This window comes from Pseudorasbora parva, chromosome 17, assembly GCF_024679245.1.
Source record: "Pseudorasbora parva isolate DD20220531a chromosome 17, ASM2467924v1, whole genome shotgun sequence".
NCBI classification, from domain to species: Eukaryota; Metazoa; Chordata; class Actinopteri; order Cypriniformes; family Gobionidae; genus Pseudorasbora; species Pseudorasbora parva.
This window is the reverse complement of record NC_090188.1, coordinates 30278422-30295568: the sequence shown is the minus strand read 5'-3', so window position 1 is coordinate 30295568 and position 17147 is coordinate 30278422. Positions and strand designations below refer to the sequence as shown.

At 39.2% G+C, this 17147-nt stretch overlaps 1 protein-coding gene across 3 annotated transcripts in view; it reads right to left on the bottom strand.

The window, feature by feature from the left end:
* Positions 1–15: 15 nt before the first annotated feature.
* Positions 16–17147, bottom strand: part of tarbp1 (TAR (HIV-1) RNA binding protein 1) — a 42722-nt gene continuing 25590 nt past the window's right edge. For 2 of the 3 annotated variants that reach the window (XM_067421209.1, XM_067421210.1), the window contains exons 21-29: positions 12096–12248; positions 11811–11897; positions 11519–11721; positions 9193–9274; positions 8888–9059; positions 8487–8666; positions 5855–5979; positions 5366–5502; positions 16–528 (exon numbers count right to left, since the gene is read on the bottom strand). In XM_067421209.1, coding sequence (XP_067277310.1) covers positions 366–528; positions 5366–5502; positions 5855–5979; positions 8487–8666; positions 8888–9059; positions 9193–9274; positions 11519–11721; positions 11811–11897; positions 12096–12248 — 1302 coding nt within the window. In that variant the 3' untranslated portion in view covers positions 16–365. Of the gene's footprint in view, positions 529–5365; positions 5503–5854; positions 5980–8486; positions 8667–8887; positions 9060–9192; positions 9275–11518; positions 11722–11810; positions 11898–12095; positions 12249–17147 lie in introns of those variants that run through there. The other variant, XR_010898646.1, reaches the window with a different exon arrangement.

Sequence of the window (17147 nt, the reverse complement as noted above, 5' to 3'; positions counted from 1 at the left end):
CGATTTGTGTAAATATGAATTAAATATGAGCAGTCATTTTGAGACAGAAAACTGTTTATTTAACCTAAATTCAAAGCAATATTAAAATATTTCTCTTAAAATATAAAGACAAAACAGTCATCAAACAGCCCTTTTAAATGTTAATACAGAGTGAGAAATAAAAACTCAAAGAGAACAACAGATGGTATGTGGATAGATGCCATAATTAAACATGAATGAAGCAGTTTTTCCATCTTATCTTGTCAAAGCAAAAGGCATTTTATGCGTCAATGAATTTTCCTTAGAAAAAAATAATGTAAAATGCAACATCTCCCAAATACTGACAGATGTGTTCTGCTAAAACACAGAAGGCTCGCTCAGCAAATTCAGCACTGAGGGTTTTGTCCTAAATGCTGGCGTGTATATTCCCACACCAGCAGAGCGGCGCTCACGTGCACATTGAGGGAGCGGATGACTCCGTGCTGAGGAATCTCCACACACACGTCCACCAGCTGCAGGAGGTTTGCAGGAATGCCTTCCCTTTCATTACTGTTCGGAGACAAACAGACACATTAGAATCAAACATCAGGCAGAATTCAAAAATTCATATTCGATGGAATGCTAAGATCTCTAATGTAATGTGAACCCGTGAATCTCCACGAGAAGCTCAGCTAGTTTCTGCCTGTTGTTCACAGCTCTCCACTTCGACTATAACTAGGACTAGTTTATTTTGATTCATTTCACTAATTTGCTTTCTCAGCAGTCTCCGTTTAAAACATTTACCATGTTTAATTTCTCAAAGAAATTATTTGACAAAAGTATTTTTGGCTCGTGCGTTTCCCTTGGAAGAAACACATGGGCAATGAAATGCTATTTGGGACAAAAATTTGGGTATGCCTCTCCAGACAAGATCAGCCATCAGTATTTTTGCTTCATTCTTTCTTAAAGAGAGAGAGACTCATACATTTCATAGATGTACACATTAAAATATAGTCAACTTTTTCACATATATAATAAACTTAAATAAAAAAATCGAATCTAACTTTTAATTAAAAGTTTTGGGACACCTGCCTTTACATGCACATGAACTTTAATGACATCCCATTCTTAATCCGTAGAGGTTTATTATGGAGTTAGCCCACACTTTGGAGCTATAACAGCTTCAACTCTTCTGTGAAGGCTTTCCACAAGGTTCAGGAGTATGTTTATGGGAATTTTTGACAATTCTTCTAGAAGTTCATTTGTGCGGTCAGACACTGATGTTGGACAAGAAGGCCTGGCTCGCAGTCTCCGCTCTAATTCATCCTAAAGGTGTTCTATCTATTGAAGTAAGGACTCTGTTCAAGCCAGTCAAGTTCCTCAAAAAAACCAAACTCGCTCATCCATGTCTTTATGAACCTTCTTAATTTGGAACAGGAAGGGCTACAAAGTTGGGACCATGAAATTGTCCAAAATGTCTTGGTGTGCTGAAGCATTAAGAGTTTCTTTCACTGGAACTAAGGGGCCAAGCCCAAACCTAAAAAAACAACCCCAAACCAGAATCCCCCTCCACCAAACTTTACACTTGGCACAATGCAGTCAGGCAAGTACCGTTGTCCAGGCAACCGCCAACCCCAGCCTCATCCATCGGATAAGCCAGACAGAGAAGTGTGATTCGTCACTCCAAAGTACACGTATCCACTGCTCTAGAGTCCAGTGGCGGTGTGTTTTACACCACTGCATACGACGATGTGCATTGCACTTGTTGATGTAAGGTTTGGATGCAGCTGCTTGGCCATGGAAACCCATGCCATGAAGCTCTCTACGCACTGGTCTTGAGCTAATCTGAAGGCCAAACATATTTTGGAGGTCTGTAGCTATTGACATGCTGACCCTGTTCTGTGATTTTATGTGGCCTACCACTTCGTGACCGAGTTGCTGTTGTTCCCAATTGCTTCCAATTTGTTATAATACCACTAACAGTTAACTGTGGAATATTTAGTAGTGAGGAAATTTCATGAATGGACTTATTGCACAGATGGCAACCTATCCCGGTACCACCCTTGAATTCACTGAGCTCCTGAGAGCGACCCATTCTTTCACATGTTTGCCTACACATTGTGTTTGCCTACACAAGCAGCATGCATGCCTACACATAACAGCTCTCCTTGAGAAATATAAATAAAATAAAACATTGAAGCTGTTAGATCACTTGATTTTATAAACCTGTGGCAATGAAAGTGATTGGAACACCTGAATTCAATTATTTGGAGGGTTTCCCTATACTTTTGGCAATATAGTGTATAATATTTACATGGTCTTTAAATGTATTGTGTAAATATGAAAACACTAGCATATAGACCTTAAATAAGAAAAAATAAAATTATATTTACACGGCCTGTAAATGCATTCTGAAAAAAATGATGAGGTCAGATAATAAGTGTACATGTGCTGATTGAACTAATAAACCAAGCTTTTAAATAATAAGCCTGACTTAAACTGCTGCTCAATAGCTTTGCATCAGTGAGATAACCAGGCATAATAATACAGTGATTCACACACCTGCTGCGCATGAAACATCAGGTGGCTTTACTGCCTCGAAAACAAGTGATGCAGCAAGACAAAGCTCTCCTTGAGAAATATAAATAAAATAAAACACTGAAGCTGTTACATCACTGATGGATGCTTGTTAAATTTAGCATAAAATAAAAATAAAAGACTGAATGATGGCTGATGCTTGTTGTATGTGTAAATTGTGCCTTTATGTTGGGTGGTTTTGCTGATGAGCGCTTGGCATGTCAGGACAAGCTCTCTCTCTCTCTATCTCTCTCAGCATTGAGGTGTGAGGAAATCTCACAGGGAGGGACACATCAATTAGCCTCATAACATTAAACTGCACCATCAGCACACACTAAAACGTTTCTATTTTCACATCCCTTCACAAAGACAATCCTGCCCTTCATAACTAGTAATCAAAAGAGAACACTTGTTTGTGTGCCGTGTTTATGTACAATGGCCTCAAAATGTATTTGAACAATTAAATGGCAATATTGTTTTTCAAGATGTATAAAACAAACATGACAGTTCTGAAAAACCTTCCAGCTGTTTAAAAACAAAACTGCATGAATTCAGCAGAAGAACATTGATTTGGCTGTGCTTTGGCTCTGTGTGGCTGTGAGGATGAATATGGTTATTCCCTATTAGGCTTAAGAGATAGAACCAGTTTAGATTGACAGGATCTCAAGCTGACTAGCTAAAAAGATGTTACTGTACGTACCCATTTAAAGCCACTGTACTTCCTTTTAAATAAAATTCCAGCACAGTAGGGCTGTCAACAAATATTCGAAATTTGAATATATTTTCGAATAGTTTTTAAAAAACGAATTTCGAAGGTGAAAATTAATATTCGAATTAAAAAAAATTAAAAAGCGGAAAAAATCCAGTAGTATTTTATTATCCAGTAGTATCCAGCAGTAGTAGAGGCGTGGCTGTCTGCTTTGCGAGTAAGCGCGCCTGAGGGTTCAGGGACAGGTCACAGGAGTCGCACTGTCACTTCTGAAAGTTGACGCGTCTTGCAGGGAAGATGACACAAAGTGCAGAGCCCAACTCGACCGCAGCAGAGAAAGAGATTTTAACTCCATAATCTAAAAAGCCATGTCTGGAAGTTCGTTGGATTTTGGTCGGTAGGAGGTAAAATTGTTGAGCCGCGAGATAAAGTTATATGCAAGCTATGTAAGATACAGTTAGCATACCATGCCTCATTTTATTTAACGTTAAATAGAAACATTACTAAAATGTAGGCTACTGTACTGACTGAAGAGATATTGCATGAATAAAGGATAAACGCACTGGCTTCCGCTGGTGTAATTATTCACCATGTCAAGGAAAAAGCTCCATGATTAGCACAGCACAGCTCACTCGGAGCGTTCAATATGCTGTAAAACTTCAATTAATATTAATAATATTTGTTTCAATCACTGAATGAAGCCTGCTTTGGGACAAGAGTCGCGAGTCTCGCGACCTTAAATTGCTTGCACAAAACTCTTGATCAGCACTCAAAGTTTGTTCATTTAAACCGTTTTCCGCAGTGAGGGCGAGAGAGCGAGTGAGTGAGTGAGAGAGAGAGAGGGGGGGTCTGCGCTCTGCGGTCTTGGCCATTAGTTAATTTATATATAATAATTATATAATATAATAACAATCTACATGTTTTTGTGTAAGTAATACGTTGTCAAATATGTGTCTAACTTAAATAGACACTATAAAAGTAGTTAATGTCTCTATGTATTAATTTGTCCTGTTATTGACGTAATGCGCATTGTGCGTCATTGACAAAATGCGCACCTAGATGTTCGAATATTCATGTTTGTTTTAGAGGGAATATTCAAACGTCATTTTTAAGCAATTTTGACAGCCCTACAGCAGTGCTACAAAAACCATAATAAAATTACCCTTCCACAATAGGTAAAGCTTTATAGTGAACTCTGTTAGACACTCACTTATGGCAATTTATCTGCTCAATAAAATACATTATTTACCTGAGTAGAAAAAAAATCTTCACGACACCTTTAGAACATTTCAAATCCTTCAGTTCAATGCCAAGCCGATGTTGATTCTTGTTTTATTACAAACAGTGTCACATTCTCTTTTTGCCATATTCAGTGTTTTTTAAATTGTATTGCTCATTGTAAGAACAAACCTATGCCACTCCCACACACGCGTTTCTCTCTTTACAAATATGACGAGATGTACGGGTGGGTGACCTTTGTCCACAATTTCAAGCAAAAAACATCCAGACAGGTCTAAAACTTATAAAAGGCTTATCATCGTAAATCAGGGTAAGACAATACATGTTTTGGAAGAAGGACTGATGATGTATTAACTCATTTAAATAGGTAATTTTGAATAAAACAAAGTTACATAATGTACCTTCAAGTTAGCCTAGAAATCTAGATGCACCCTAGCGGCAACAAATCTAATCTGCCCGCGAGTGTCGTCTAGCAACTCTCAATACACTTCTCAGCTGTAAACGCCAAATTCTTATTGGGCCAATCACACCGTGTATAGTCGGTGGGCTCGGCCATAATGACGACGGCCAAGTTGCGTTTGCGTGCTTCTAGTAAACACAGAAACTGGCAAACAGCGGTCTTTCGAATCAGCTTTGACCACGACTCTGGAAGACTTGGAGTTAAGCTTTTCTCTGAGAAAAGAACAAAGAACGGCACTGAAGTCATTCTTAAAAAGGGAAGATGTGTTCAGAGTTTTGCCGACCATTTAAAATGTGGTTGTCAAACATTTGCTAATATGATTGAATTTCATTAAACAAAATTAGTCTGGCTGTGGTGCACAGAAACTTTGGGCCACTGCATATAGACAGAATCTGGGCAGTAATTTGGAAGTGTTGGTTTACCCGAGTAAAAGGAGGCTTCTTTCAGGAAACGTGTAATCTTGTAAACTCTGGCTGTTGGATGTTTGCTCTACTCCTATTACCCAGTATCCCTCTCTCTTCTTCAGCAGCAGGTAATCTGACAACTCTGCAGGCTTCACCTGGAAAATGAAGGCAGATAACTTGAGATATCTGAACGGCTTCATTAATCATGACATATTCATTTAACATAATTCTCATTTTCTACATTTCACCCCATAAAACAGAGCTTTTGAAGGTTTTGTGTAGTAAGTATTTGGCTGATGTAATGCATGATTATGATGAATAACATCTCTAGGCTTGTTTCAGCCCACACCACTAGTTCCACCAAATGGAATTTGAAAATTTCTGCAGTTCGGATTGGTTTTGAGCAACACGGATATATTTATGTTAAAAAGGCTGAAAAATAAACTGAATAGAACTGATTGAGAATACAAATGATGAATCTATATCTGACCAGAAATAAAAACCCACCTCAAGCATTGACAGCCACAACTCTGAAGACACACTAAGCGCCTGGAACTGTTTATCGTTAATGTGTCGCAAACTGTCCAGAACCAGAGCTTTGGCCCCAAATATCTCACACGTCCTGCACAGACCTGGAACAGACAAACAAACAATTGTGGTTTAGTCCTCTGATAGTCTTAATAGTAATGTGTTTATTTATTGAGACAGACAGAAAAACAGTTTATGTATGCTGCTCTCTTGAACTTTATTGAATGTATCAGTTTCGACAAAAATATTAAGCAGTGGTTTACAACATAGATAATAATAAGAAATGTTTGTTTAAGCACAATCAGCAGTTTCTGACATTTCTGAAGGATCATGTGACACTGAAGACTGGAGTATTGATTCAAAATAAATATAATAAATTCAAATAAATTACATTTGAAAATGAGCCACTATGTCCAACAATGAGGTCATGTACATGATCTTATCGTATGTGATCACGCACCGAAGGCTGTTGGACAGTGTTTAATTCGAGAAATACTGTTCTGTTTCTCGCAGAAATCGGTCCTTACATGTCTTAAGGCATCAATGTGTCGTCACGAGCCGCAAGGTTTAATATGGGTTTGTCTGTGCATGTTTTTTTTTTTTTTACTCTCATAGATTTTGCTACCATTCACATGCATTATACGACGAACAGACTGCAACGGTTGGAGTTAAAAATGTTCCTTTGTGTTCTACTAAAGAAACAAGGTCATCTATATCTTGAATACCCTGGGGGTAATCAGATAAACATTAAATTTTGCATTTTTGGGTGGACTATCCCTTTTAATAAATGCAGTCTTGGTGAGCATAACAGATTTCTCTCAAAAACACATTTTAAAAAACATTTTGTTTTCATCAGTGGTTTATTCTATCAGTCGTGTTAAATGCAAATGAGCACATCAATATTTATTCATAGACTGCGACTGAGATAAATCTGCATGAATGAAAACCATATGCCAATGAAACCAACAATAATCAGCTTGTGCAGAATGTTTGAATGTGATGAATGAGCCTTGTGTTAAAACAGATTTGTTGTTTCAGAAGGGATGATGTGCATGTTGAAAGTCTCGGTTTTCTTCTGAAGGTCATCATTGCAACTATAACAAAGACCAAACGTAATGAAAACCGTGTGAGGCAAACTAATATCTGTCACAGCATGGACAATGAACACCATCACACAATGCCTTCAATAATAGGCCTGTGTATCTTTTAAACAGAAAGTTCATAGTTCAATCCATGACTGTTTTGTATATTTAATACAGTAAAGCTGCTTGTTTAAAATCATTTTTTTTGCATAAAAGTGCTATATAAATAAACATGCCTTCACTGAGTGTTGAATTGCAGAGCTCTTGCAAATATCCACACCACTATGATCAGATGCTTTCGTGGGTTTAGGGTTAAGCCATCATAAACGATTTTATTGATCCCTTCTAGTGTTGTCACGATACTAAAATTATGACTTCGATACGATACCAGACTAAAATATCGATACTAAATCGATACCACAGTTAAAAAATAAATAAAAAAAAAATAAAATAAAAAGATAAGATGCTTAATATGACAACAGAACTTGTTATTATTCATTGTTATTTTTTTACTAAAAATTCATGTGGCCAGCATGTTCCTTAGGGTTGGGCATCAGTTTGATTTGAACAATTATTGATCAATTGATCAATTACTATTAAAATTATCTCATACATTTTTGCTATCTCAATGTATTTTTTACAACGGGGTAATTGTGTTGCAATAGCTTACACACAGCACAAGAAAGCTTGATTTCGAATGCTAAATTGAATTTAAAAAGATGAGTAAACAGTAATAAAATAAGAACAAATAAACAGATTACAAACTATAGCACAAATAAATGCAATAGAATAGAAGATACAAATTAAATAGACTGCTTTATTTTTTCAAGTAGGTCTAACATTCAGATAAGAAACTGAATTAAAAAAATGCATAGTAATTACATTTAAAACAACATTGGATAATGTTCTTTGTAAAAAATTCAATAGCGTACAGATGAAACTATTAAAGTTACACAAGTATATCAGTCGAAAGCAGTGTGATCGTTTGTCTTTTTGTAGTTTGAATAACAAATGACTGCGGTCCCTTTAAGACTAACGGACGCATGGATCCTGCACCGTTCCTGTTACTCGTTCTTACTGAACTGTTTGCGACTGTTATTATTGTATTTGACCAATAATAAGCTGGAAAAAGAAGCAAATGTTTGCACTTGTATCATGTCAGAGGCGGCTTTATTACGGTAGGCTATGTGTGTGCGCTTCAGATGTGATTAGTAGAATTAATTTATGTGCAATCCCGCGCGAAATTCAGACCGATCACACACTAACACACTGTCATGAGGAAAAAGTCCAGCAGAACGCGCGTTCGCCGTGCTCAGAGGTTAACCGGGCTGAGTGAGAATATGCCGGTGTGTCTCAACTCGCTTTCGGTCGAGAGGAGAGCGCAGCTGGTATCGATACTGTAAAAACTGAGAATCGTATCGTTTCAGATATTCCATTATCGATACATATTGAAATATCGATATTTTTGACAACACTAATCCCTTCCCCTATTTAATATTACTACCAATAATAGCATTAGTTTGTCTTACCGCCCAGATTGGTAGGCTTGTCGATGAGCGATGCGACCACCAGGAGGTTGCCGGTGAGTTTGCCCAGGCGTGCTGCCCTCTGCTGGGCCATGAGCTCAGGCTCCTGCTCCTGGACACTCAGCTTCCATGGGGTGATTTTCTTCTGAACTTCTGCCCAGCGCTCTTCCTGCTCCAAATCGCCTATTAGACATACGTACTTAACATTTCAAACTATTATGATTTCAAACATTTTCTAACAAATTAGCTGGTGCTGAAACAAACTAAACATTAGAACACAGAGAAATCCCACATCCCTCACACTGCATGAAACAAGGGAAATAACTGAAAATTCTCAGATTCTAATAGTTTTTTTATAAGTGTGGTGTGGTTCCTGCTCTCTGCTGTCCTCATGTGGTGATTACCTTTGTCCTGCTGGATCCAGTCACCAGGCTGGAGTTCACAGAGATCCCTCACACGGTTCTTCAAATGCAGGGCAGCGCACATCGGGAAGACAACAAAATTCTCAAATTTCCACAGTGGAAGCCACTCATCTTCTGCCAACTCTGAAAGGGAGGGAAAGGTCTCGAATATTGTCTGGGGAAGAAGAGAATGTGATGCTGCTGGATTATAACAGCACAGAACAAATCAGATCATACACAGAAAATAGAAATGTGTGTTTGTGCGTGCGTGTGCGTGCGTGAGCGTGCGTGCGTGTGCCAGATCTCACCTCAACACTGTAATCCCTGATTGGGTGGAAAGCACTGAAGAAGAAATGCTCCTGGATTCTTGACCAATTTTTCATTGCATTTCTGTGGAAAAAACAGGTTTCTTATGAGAATCTATGGAAAAACCAGTCCTAGTTTACCAGACCCAAAATGTGTCACTATAATTCAGGATCACAGCTCTATTAAACCCTGTAAAGCAGTTAAGGAGCTCATATTCAAGGAAGAAAAAGCTCCAGTTTTATTCAGAGGCCCAAACTGAGCAAACATATGGCCAAAAGGTAAGATAAAAATAGACTGTAATGTAAATCAATGAGACCTGTATAGCAGACTACTTGCATAAAATGGTTATAAATATCAGTTGTCACTCTATATCTCATAATATGTCGGACTCACTTTATGTTAGGTGGCCTTAACTACTATGTCCTAACATTTTAATTAATAATTTGACACAATGCACTTATTGTGTACATACATGTTTTTACTTTGTGCTTACATTTTTAAAATTACCTGCATGTAATAACGTCTGTAATTAATTTCTGTAGTTACATTTGTAATAACACTGTTGACCCTTCCCTTACACCTAAACCTACCCTTAAACTGACCCACACCACCACACCTGTCCCTAACTTTACCCTTAAACTGACCCACACCACCACACCTGTCCCTAACTTTACCCTTAAACTGACCCACACCACCACACCTGTCCCTAACTTTACCCTTAAACTGACCCACACCACCACACCTGTCCCTAACTTTACCCTTAAACTGACCCACACCATCACACCTGTCCCTAACTTTACCCTTAAACTGACCCACACCACCACACCTGTCCCTAACTTTACCCTTAAACTGACCCATACCACCACACCTGTCCCTAACTTTACCCTTAAACTGACCCATACCACCACACCTGTCCCTAACTTTACCCTTAAACTGACCCATACCATCACACCTGTCCCTAACTTTACCCTTAAACTGACCCACACCACCACACCTGTCCCTAACTTTACCCTTAAACTGACCCACACTACCACACCTGTCCCTAACTTTACCCTTAAACTGACCCACACCACCACACCTGTCCCTAACTTTACCCTTAAACTGACCCACATCACCTAACCTGTCCCTTACTTTACCCTTAAACTGACCCACACCACCACACCTGTCCCTAACTTTACCCTTAAACTGACCCACACCACCACACCTGTCCCTAACTTTACCCTTAAACTGACCCACACCACCACACCTGTCTCTAACTTTACCATTAAACTGACCCATACCACCACACCACTCCCTAACATTACCCTTAAACTGACTCACACCACCACACCTGTCCCTAACTTTACCCTTAAACTGACCCACACCATCACACCTGTCCCTAACTTTACCCTTAAACTGACCCACACCATCACACCTGTCCCTAACTTTACCCTTAAACTGACCCACACCACCACACCTGTCCCTAACTTTACTCTTAAACTGACCCACACCACCACACGTGTCCCTAACTTTACCCTTAAACTGACCCATACCTCCACACCTGTCCCTAACTTTACCCTTAAACTGACCCATACCACCACACCTGTCCCTAACTTTACCCTTAAACTGACCCACACCACCACACCTGTCCCTAACTTTACACTTAAACTGACCCATACCACCACACCTGTCCCTAACTTTACCCTTAAACTGACCCATACTTCCACACCTGACCCTAACTTTACCCTTAAACTGACCCATACCACCACACCTGTCCCTAACTTTACCCATATCCCACCTCAATATCACCAAATGTGTTTTGCAATACAATATGAACACAATAAGTACATTGTACTTATTTTTTATGCAACTTATAGTTAAGGCCCCCTAATATAAAGGGGCCAATATGTCTTAGTTAACTGATATTAAAATGCCTTAGTTTTACGATCAAAACTCTATAAATTTGAATGTGTGTGTGTGTGTGGGGGGGGGGGGCATACTATCCCAACACAATGCATTGATGGCTGATTGACAAATATAAATTAATTAAAAGCCTGATATATAATTTTATATATGTATGGATAATCAAGTAAACCCAAGTTGCTCCTTCAGTCCAATAAGTGTTCATCTTGAAATATTAAAGTTCTTACATTTACTATACAAATATTAGTAAAGTTTTCCCAGCAAAAAGACACATGTCCCATGACCTGAAGGGAGACATGTTTATAATTATACTAAAAAGCTTTTTACTTTCGAAAAAAAGGATAAACTATCAATTAGACAGATGATTAGTCATGAATCAAATATCATGCATTAAGATTTAGAGTAAATGAGTGAATCTTTTCTCACCCAGTGTTCTGCATGGCTTCAGCCTGATGTAAACAGGCCTGGACCACCGTGGTCAGTCCACCCAGGTTTTCCTCCATGAGGAAACGGGCGTCCTCCAGCTCCCACACCCTCTTAAGGGCGAGCAGGGCATACAGACGGACGCTGAAGTTGTGACTGAAACACCACTGGAGGCTCACCTCCACCGCTCTACGCAACTGCACCTCCTGAGAGAAACACCAGAAATAAATACAGAAAATGTGGATTTCTTGCTGTTCGCAGAGGAAGAGATTAGATTCAAAGGATAAAACTGCACCTTATCTTGCAGTTTTGGGAGGAGGACGTTCAGGTGCACGAGGACAGAGAGAAAAGTGCAAATGCTTGTTTTTGTCTTCTCATGATCCTGCAAAACAAATTATTCACAAGAAAATAGATATCTACATAACTCAAATGTTAAAATACTTCCTCCTGACAGATTTTAATCTAGTTCTTTTTTCTAGTGCAGAGCTTGTAACGAGAAACATTCAGGCCTGGTTGTGTTGCGCATGTGTCACAATGATTGAGGTTTGTGTGTTGATAAGATAAAAACTTTAAGACTCACCAGACTGAAACAGTTCCACAGGTTCTGGATGCGAGACGGGTTCAGATGGAGTATCAGAATCAGGGTCCACTCGATCAGGTACTTGACGGATGCTTGGTTACTGCAGAACCCAGCCTCACACACGTGACTCAACACACAGTCCGACACAAACTCCTTAGACAGATAAAGTACACCATAAAAGTGACTACAATAATCTTACCTGCTAAGATAAATAAATAAGACTAATTATATTACTAATTTTCATATAGATAAAATGTTTTTTATTCTTTAAATATATAGTGTATATACACCGATCAGGCATAACATTATTATATACTGACAGGTGAAGTGAATAACACTGATTCTTTCTTCATCACGGCACCTGCATTCTCAGCCCTTGTCCTTGAGGGCCACTCCCTGCATCCCAATTCACAAACTATCCATACTAAATATTATTTGAAAATAGAATTAGTATGTTCCAAATTGTAGTATGTTGAAAAGAGTATTCTAAAGATACCTGGATGGTTTACCATTTCCGGTCAGAATTCGAAGTGCGGATCGACGCACACTCTAACAGCTGACATTGCCCACAACCCTTTGCGAGTTGGACGAGGATTCGATTTGAACTACAAACACGGATAATATGAGTTAAAAAAACTACAAACATGGTGGACATGCGAGTCCGACACAAGCGGCAACATCCTGCGATCTCTCTTGAGGCCAATGCGGAAGTAATGTAAACTGCTATTCCTCAACTGGCCACTAGAGCCAGGCTCCAGAAGGGAGCAGAATCATACTGAGCCCCATGTTAAAATGCCCAACTTTACAGCAGAAAAAAACATGTTTACAGCCTGGTACAAATTGTGTTTTTTACCTATATGGCTAATTTCGACCTTTATGACAACTGTGAGGGGGGTGAATGCATAATTAAGGACAAGGTTACAGGTAGATAGCCATTCATTTGCCGTCTATAATCATTGCGTCACCTAAGCTCCGCCCACATCCCGCCTTTTTGCCCATTTTCTGTTTTCCGGGAGTGACACGCGATGACTCGCTCACAAGATGGCAACGCCCAGCTCGCCCATACTTTAAGCTTCAGAACGGCTTATCGGAATCCTATGGGTGACGTCACAGATACTACGTCCATATTTTTTTACAGTCTATGGTCCGACAGTTAAGTAGTTGAGTAATCAATTATCAGTACTTAACCTGACGAAAATATATTAATTCAGAGTTGTCCACATTATATTTGACCTGCAGCAGCAGCGTGAACCTTTGTAATGATACATTTAACCATTAACTTTTAAAGGCATCATTATTATTTATACTGCAAACACGAGTCTCTGAATTAAAAACCCACACATGGCAGATCAACGTGCGACTACATTTCTCTCCGATATGGTAGAAATTAAACTGAATGTGGGCAATTTAAAATGTGAGGATGATTGACAGAGCAGTTTAAACGTTGATGGGATGCATGTAACTAATGCTGTGTTTCTGTATAATGGCCGATTTTTGAGCCCGTAAGTTCTCAAACCATGACTCACGACTTTGTTAGCATTACAGGCAAAGTCACGCCTAACTGCCTGGGCGCAAGGATGTGCTGTAGCTAGATGTAAACAAAACAAGTCAGACCTTACGGGGCTTATGCTCATTTACAATAATTTATATCGCCAAAGGTGCTTACTACTTATTTAAAGGAAACAGTGGAGAAAAACGGTGCATAAGGCAAGAGAATTATACCTTATACCTGTTATACCTTTTATTTTACATTATTTGTATATTTAGAAATGTATTTGGTATTAAAGGTCCCGTTCTTCACGTGTTTTTGAAGCTTTGATTATGTTTACAGTGTGCAATATAACATGAGTTCATGTTTCGCGTGTAAAAAAACAGTATTTTTCACACAATTGACTTATCTGTACACCGCTGTTTCCTCTGTCCTAAAAACGGCCTGATGATTTCCTTGTTCTATGAAGTCCCTCCTTCAGAAATACGTAACCAGTTCTGATTGGGTCAGCACTTCCCCTGTTGTGATTGGACAGGAGCTCAGCGCACTTTGCCCGGAAAGGTCCTGCCTCTTACCATAACGGGGAGATGCAAGCGCTGAATGCGCGCTCTTCTCCACGTGGGACCACACCCCCTATTTTGCGTGTACTTGTGGGCGGAGGGTTAGTCAACAAACGGTTCTAGTGACGTCATTACATCCCTGCACTTCCTGCTGTAGTCCAAACCGGCCGTTCGCTGTAGGCTTTGAAAGGGAACTTCTGTTAAATAAAATATCTCGCTTGGCATTCAACTTTGAGCTTTATAATTTTACAGGTATTATTTATGCTCTAACAGCAACATTTCACACTAACTAAAGTTTGAAAGATGGAATCACGAAGAATGGGACCTTTAATTTATTCTTGCACTCAATGGACTGAAAACTAGCTAACGCTAGAAAAGTTGCTGATAATGCATAACATTTCCTGATAAAATAACCTTAGAGCAATACCTTATTTTAATAAATAATTTGGCTTTAAATGTATGGTTTCCATAAACACCGCATCCGTAGGGGCTGCCATTGTTGTTTCGTGGGCTATGTGATATCAGAACTCGTAACTGATCTAGTACGAGTTCACGGGTGGGAATTCACAGGTTTAACGGCCGTTCCAGTGCACTTTCATGGGTAGAAGGTTGGAAAAACACGGCTTACGGGTTGCCTAGAACGCGGCAGAAGCGACAGAGTCTGTTATAGATGACAAAATAGTATGTCCCACAGCTTGCATACTCTTCTGCTACACACTCAATGTGTACTTTTTCTTCACAAAAAGACAACATACTTTTAGGATGTACTATAACTAGGTGAATTGGAATGCAGCAACTGTCCTGCAGAGTTTATCTCCAACCCTAATCAAACACACCTGAACCAGCTTATTAAGCTCTTCAGAATAACTAAAAAGCTACAGGCAGGTGAATTTGAACAAGGTTGGAGCTAAACTGTTCAGGACAGTGGCCCGCGAGTACCAGACTTTTCACCCGCACCGGACACAACAGCCATGCCATAACAAAAGCTGTCTACTGGACACGGACAAAATGAACGTTGCAAAACCATTTGTCCTTTGTGTCAGAGCGCTGGAGTAGGCTACATCCGAATTAGAACAAGGGATCCGTTTACTGTCGGGGATTTATAGTGGCGCGCCACATCCAGTAGATAGGTTCTATTTGCTTTTGTTGCGCCGCTAGCGCCTTGTGTATACATGTTGTTATGGTATTTGTGAATTTTACGTAGATTCATCATTTACTTTGCGTTTGCCTGGCACTAGCCTTTGAAGAACTGTTCCATGCTTAATGCAGAACCATGAGTCCTTCATTTATATTTTTACACGACTCCCTGCAATACTCCATTCTAATTCTTCAATCGTAGTGGTCTGGTATTGCATGACAACAACCGCTACAACTCATTAACAGACCTCTCAAGCGAGTACTGCGGGTGATTTCGTGGTAATCAAATGTCAAATTAATATTGTGTGTCAAATTATTTACTGGTGTGTCAAGTAGCTGCATAATAAGCAATATAATTAAGTCTTGTATCACCCTGAAGAGGTTTATTTTGCCTAACAATCTGCTGACTGTACACTAGCCCTTGGCCTTGTCACATACCTCTTTTAATAATTATATAATAATTACGTCATTCGCAGTACTTCAAGGGAGTGGGCGGAGCTTTTCGATTTTTTTTACTTTGACTGGTGGAATTTTTCTGCACAGCACCATGGGTAATGTAGTTTATCAGCACAAATTGTGCTGTAAAACATGATTATTTAAAAAATAAGATTAAATAATGCAGGCTGATGGCTTCAACAGAAGCAAATAGAAACCTCGTAGCTCACAGTATAGGTTTTTAAAGGATTTTAAGATAGCATTAAAATTCCCAATGGAGAAAATGAATGGAAAATATACTTTTGTACTTATTACAAATAACATCCTATATAAAAGTAGTCGGTAACACTTTAGTTTGGGGAACACATATTCACTATTAACTACGACTTTTGCCTCAATAAACTCCTAATTTACTGCTTATTAATAGTTAGTAATAGCCTGGATGCCAGTCAAACTCAGCCCCGCCCACAACATTTGAGGACAGGCAGTTTGGTCTGGACTCGATCCATAGAGGAGTAATTATGCCCGAACAGAAACTGTTCGGACCAATGAAATCATCAGGGCGGGCTTTAAACGATGACAGACAGATGATCAACAGTAACGTTACCATGCACGTCATCAAAGGCGCTTGGATTATATTTGTTCAAATCCTAAACGGAGAGCTTGTTTGTACATGCATTCAGCTTTTTCTCTCTGAAATGATGATCATGTTGGTAAGTAACTGTGTATCCTTAAATTCTTTTCTTTTTTTACAACACCGGCAAAGATCGCTCATTTATTCCAGTGCGCATGCAGACAGGGTTGCCAAGTTTTAGCAACAAATGCCGCCAACTACTAGCCCTAAACAATAGCTTCTCGGGGGAGTTCTTCTGGAAAAAATGCCATTTGGGGGGTAAAATGCGTGTTATTTTGCCAAGGTTACCTGCCAAAATTCTCATTCCTGCGTCTATATATCACATAATAGTCACTTCAACCCACGGACATAGAAAACAACCCGTGGAATTAAACACGGACTTGGAACACAGTGCAGTTGAGCTCTGTTGACATTTGACAACTAACGTAATGCATCACTTCGTTGTTCTGATTGGTTGGTGATCTATCCAATTGATGTCTTTCCTGGTCCGGTTGAAACACACCCCATAATCACAGCCCAATGCAGCAGTATTAGACTCATATTCTCACTAGAACTGAGTATGACCACTTCAGGCTAAGTTAGTAAGGTAGTTTTTGTAGCATTTAAGTTTAGGTATTGGGTAGGATTAAGGGATGTAGAATAAGGCTGTGCAGAATAAGGCATTACTATGTGCTTTATTAGTACTAATAAACAGCCAATATCCTAGTAATATGCATGCTAATAAGTAACTAGTTAATAGTTAATAAAGGAACCTTAAAATAAAGTGTTACCATATAGAATATTTTATAATAGAATAT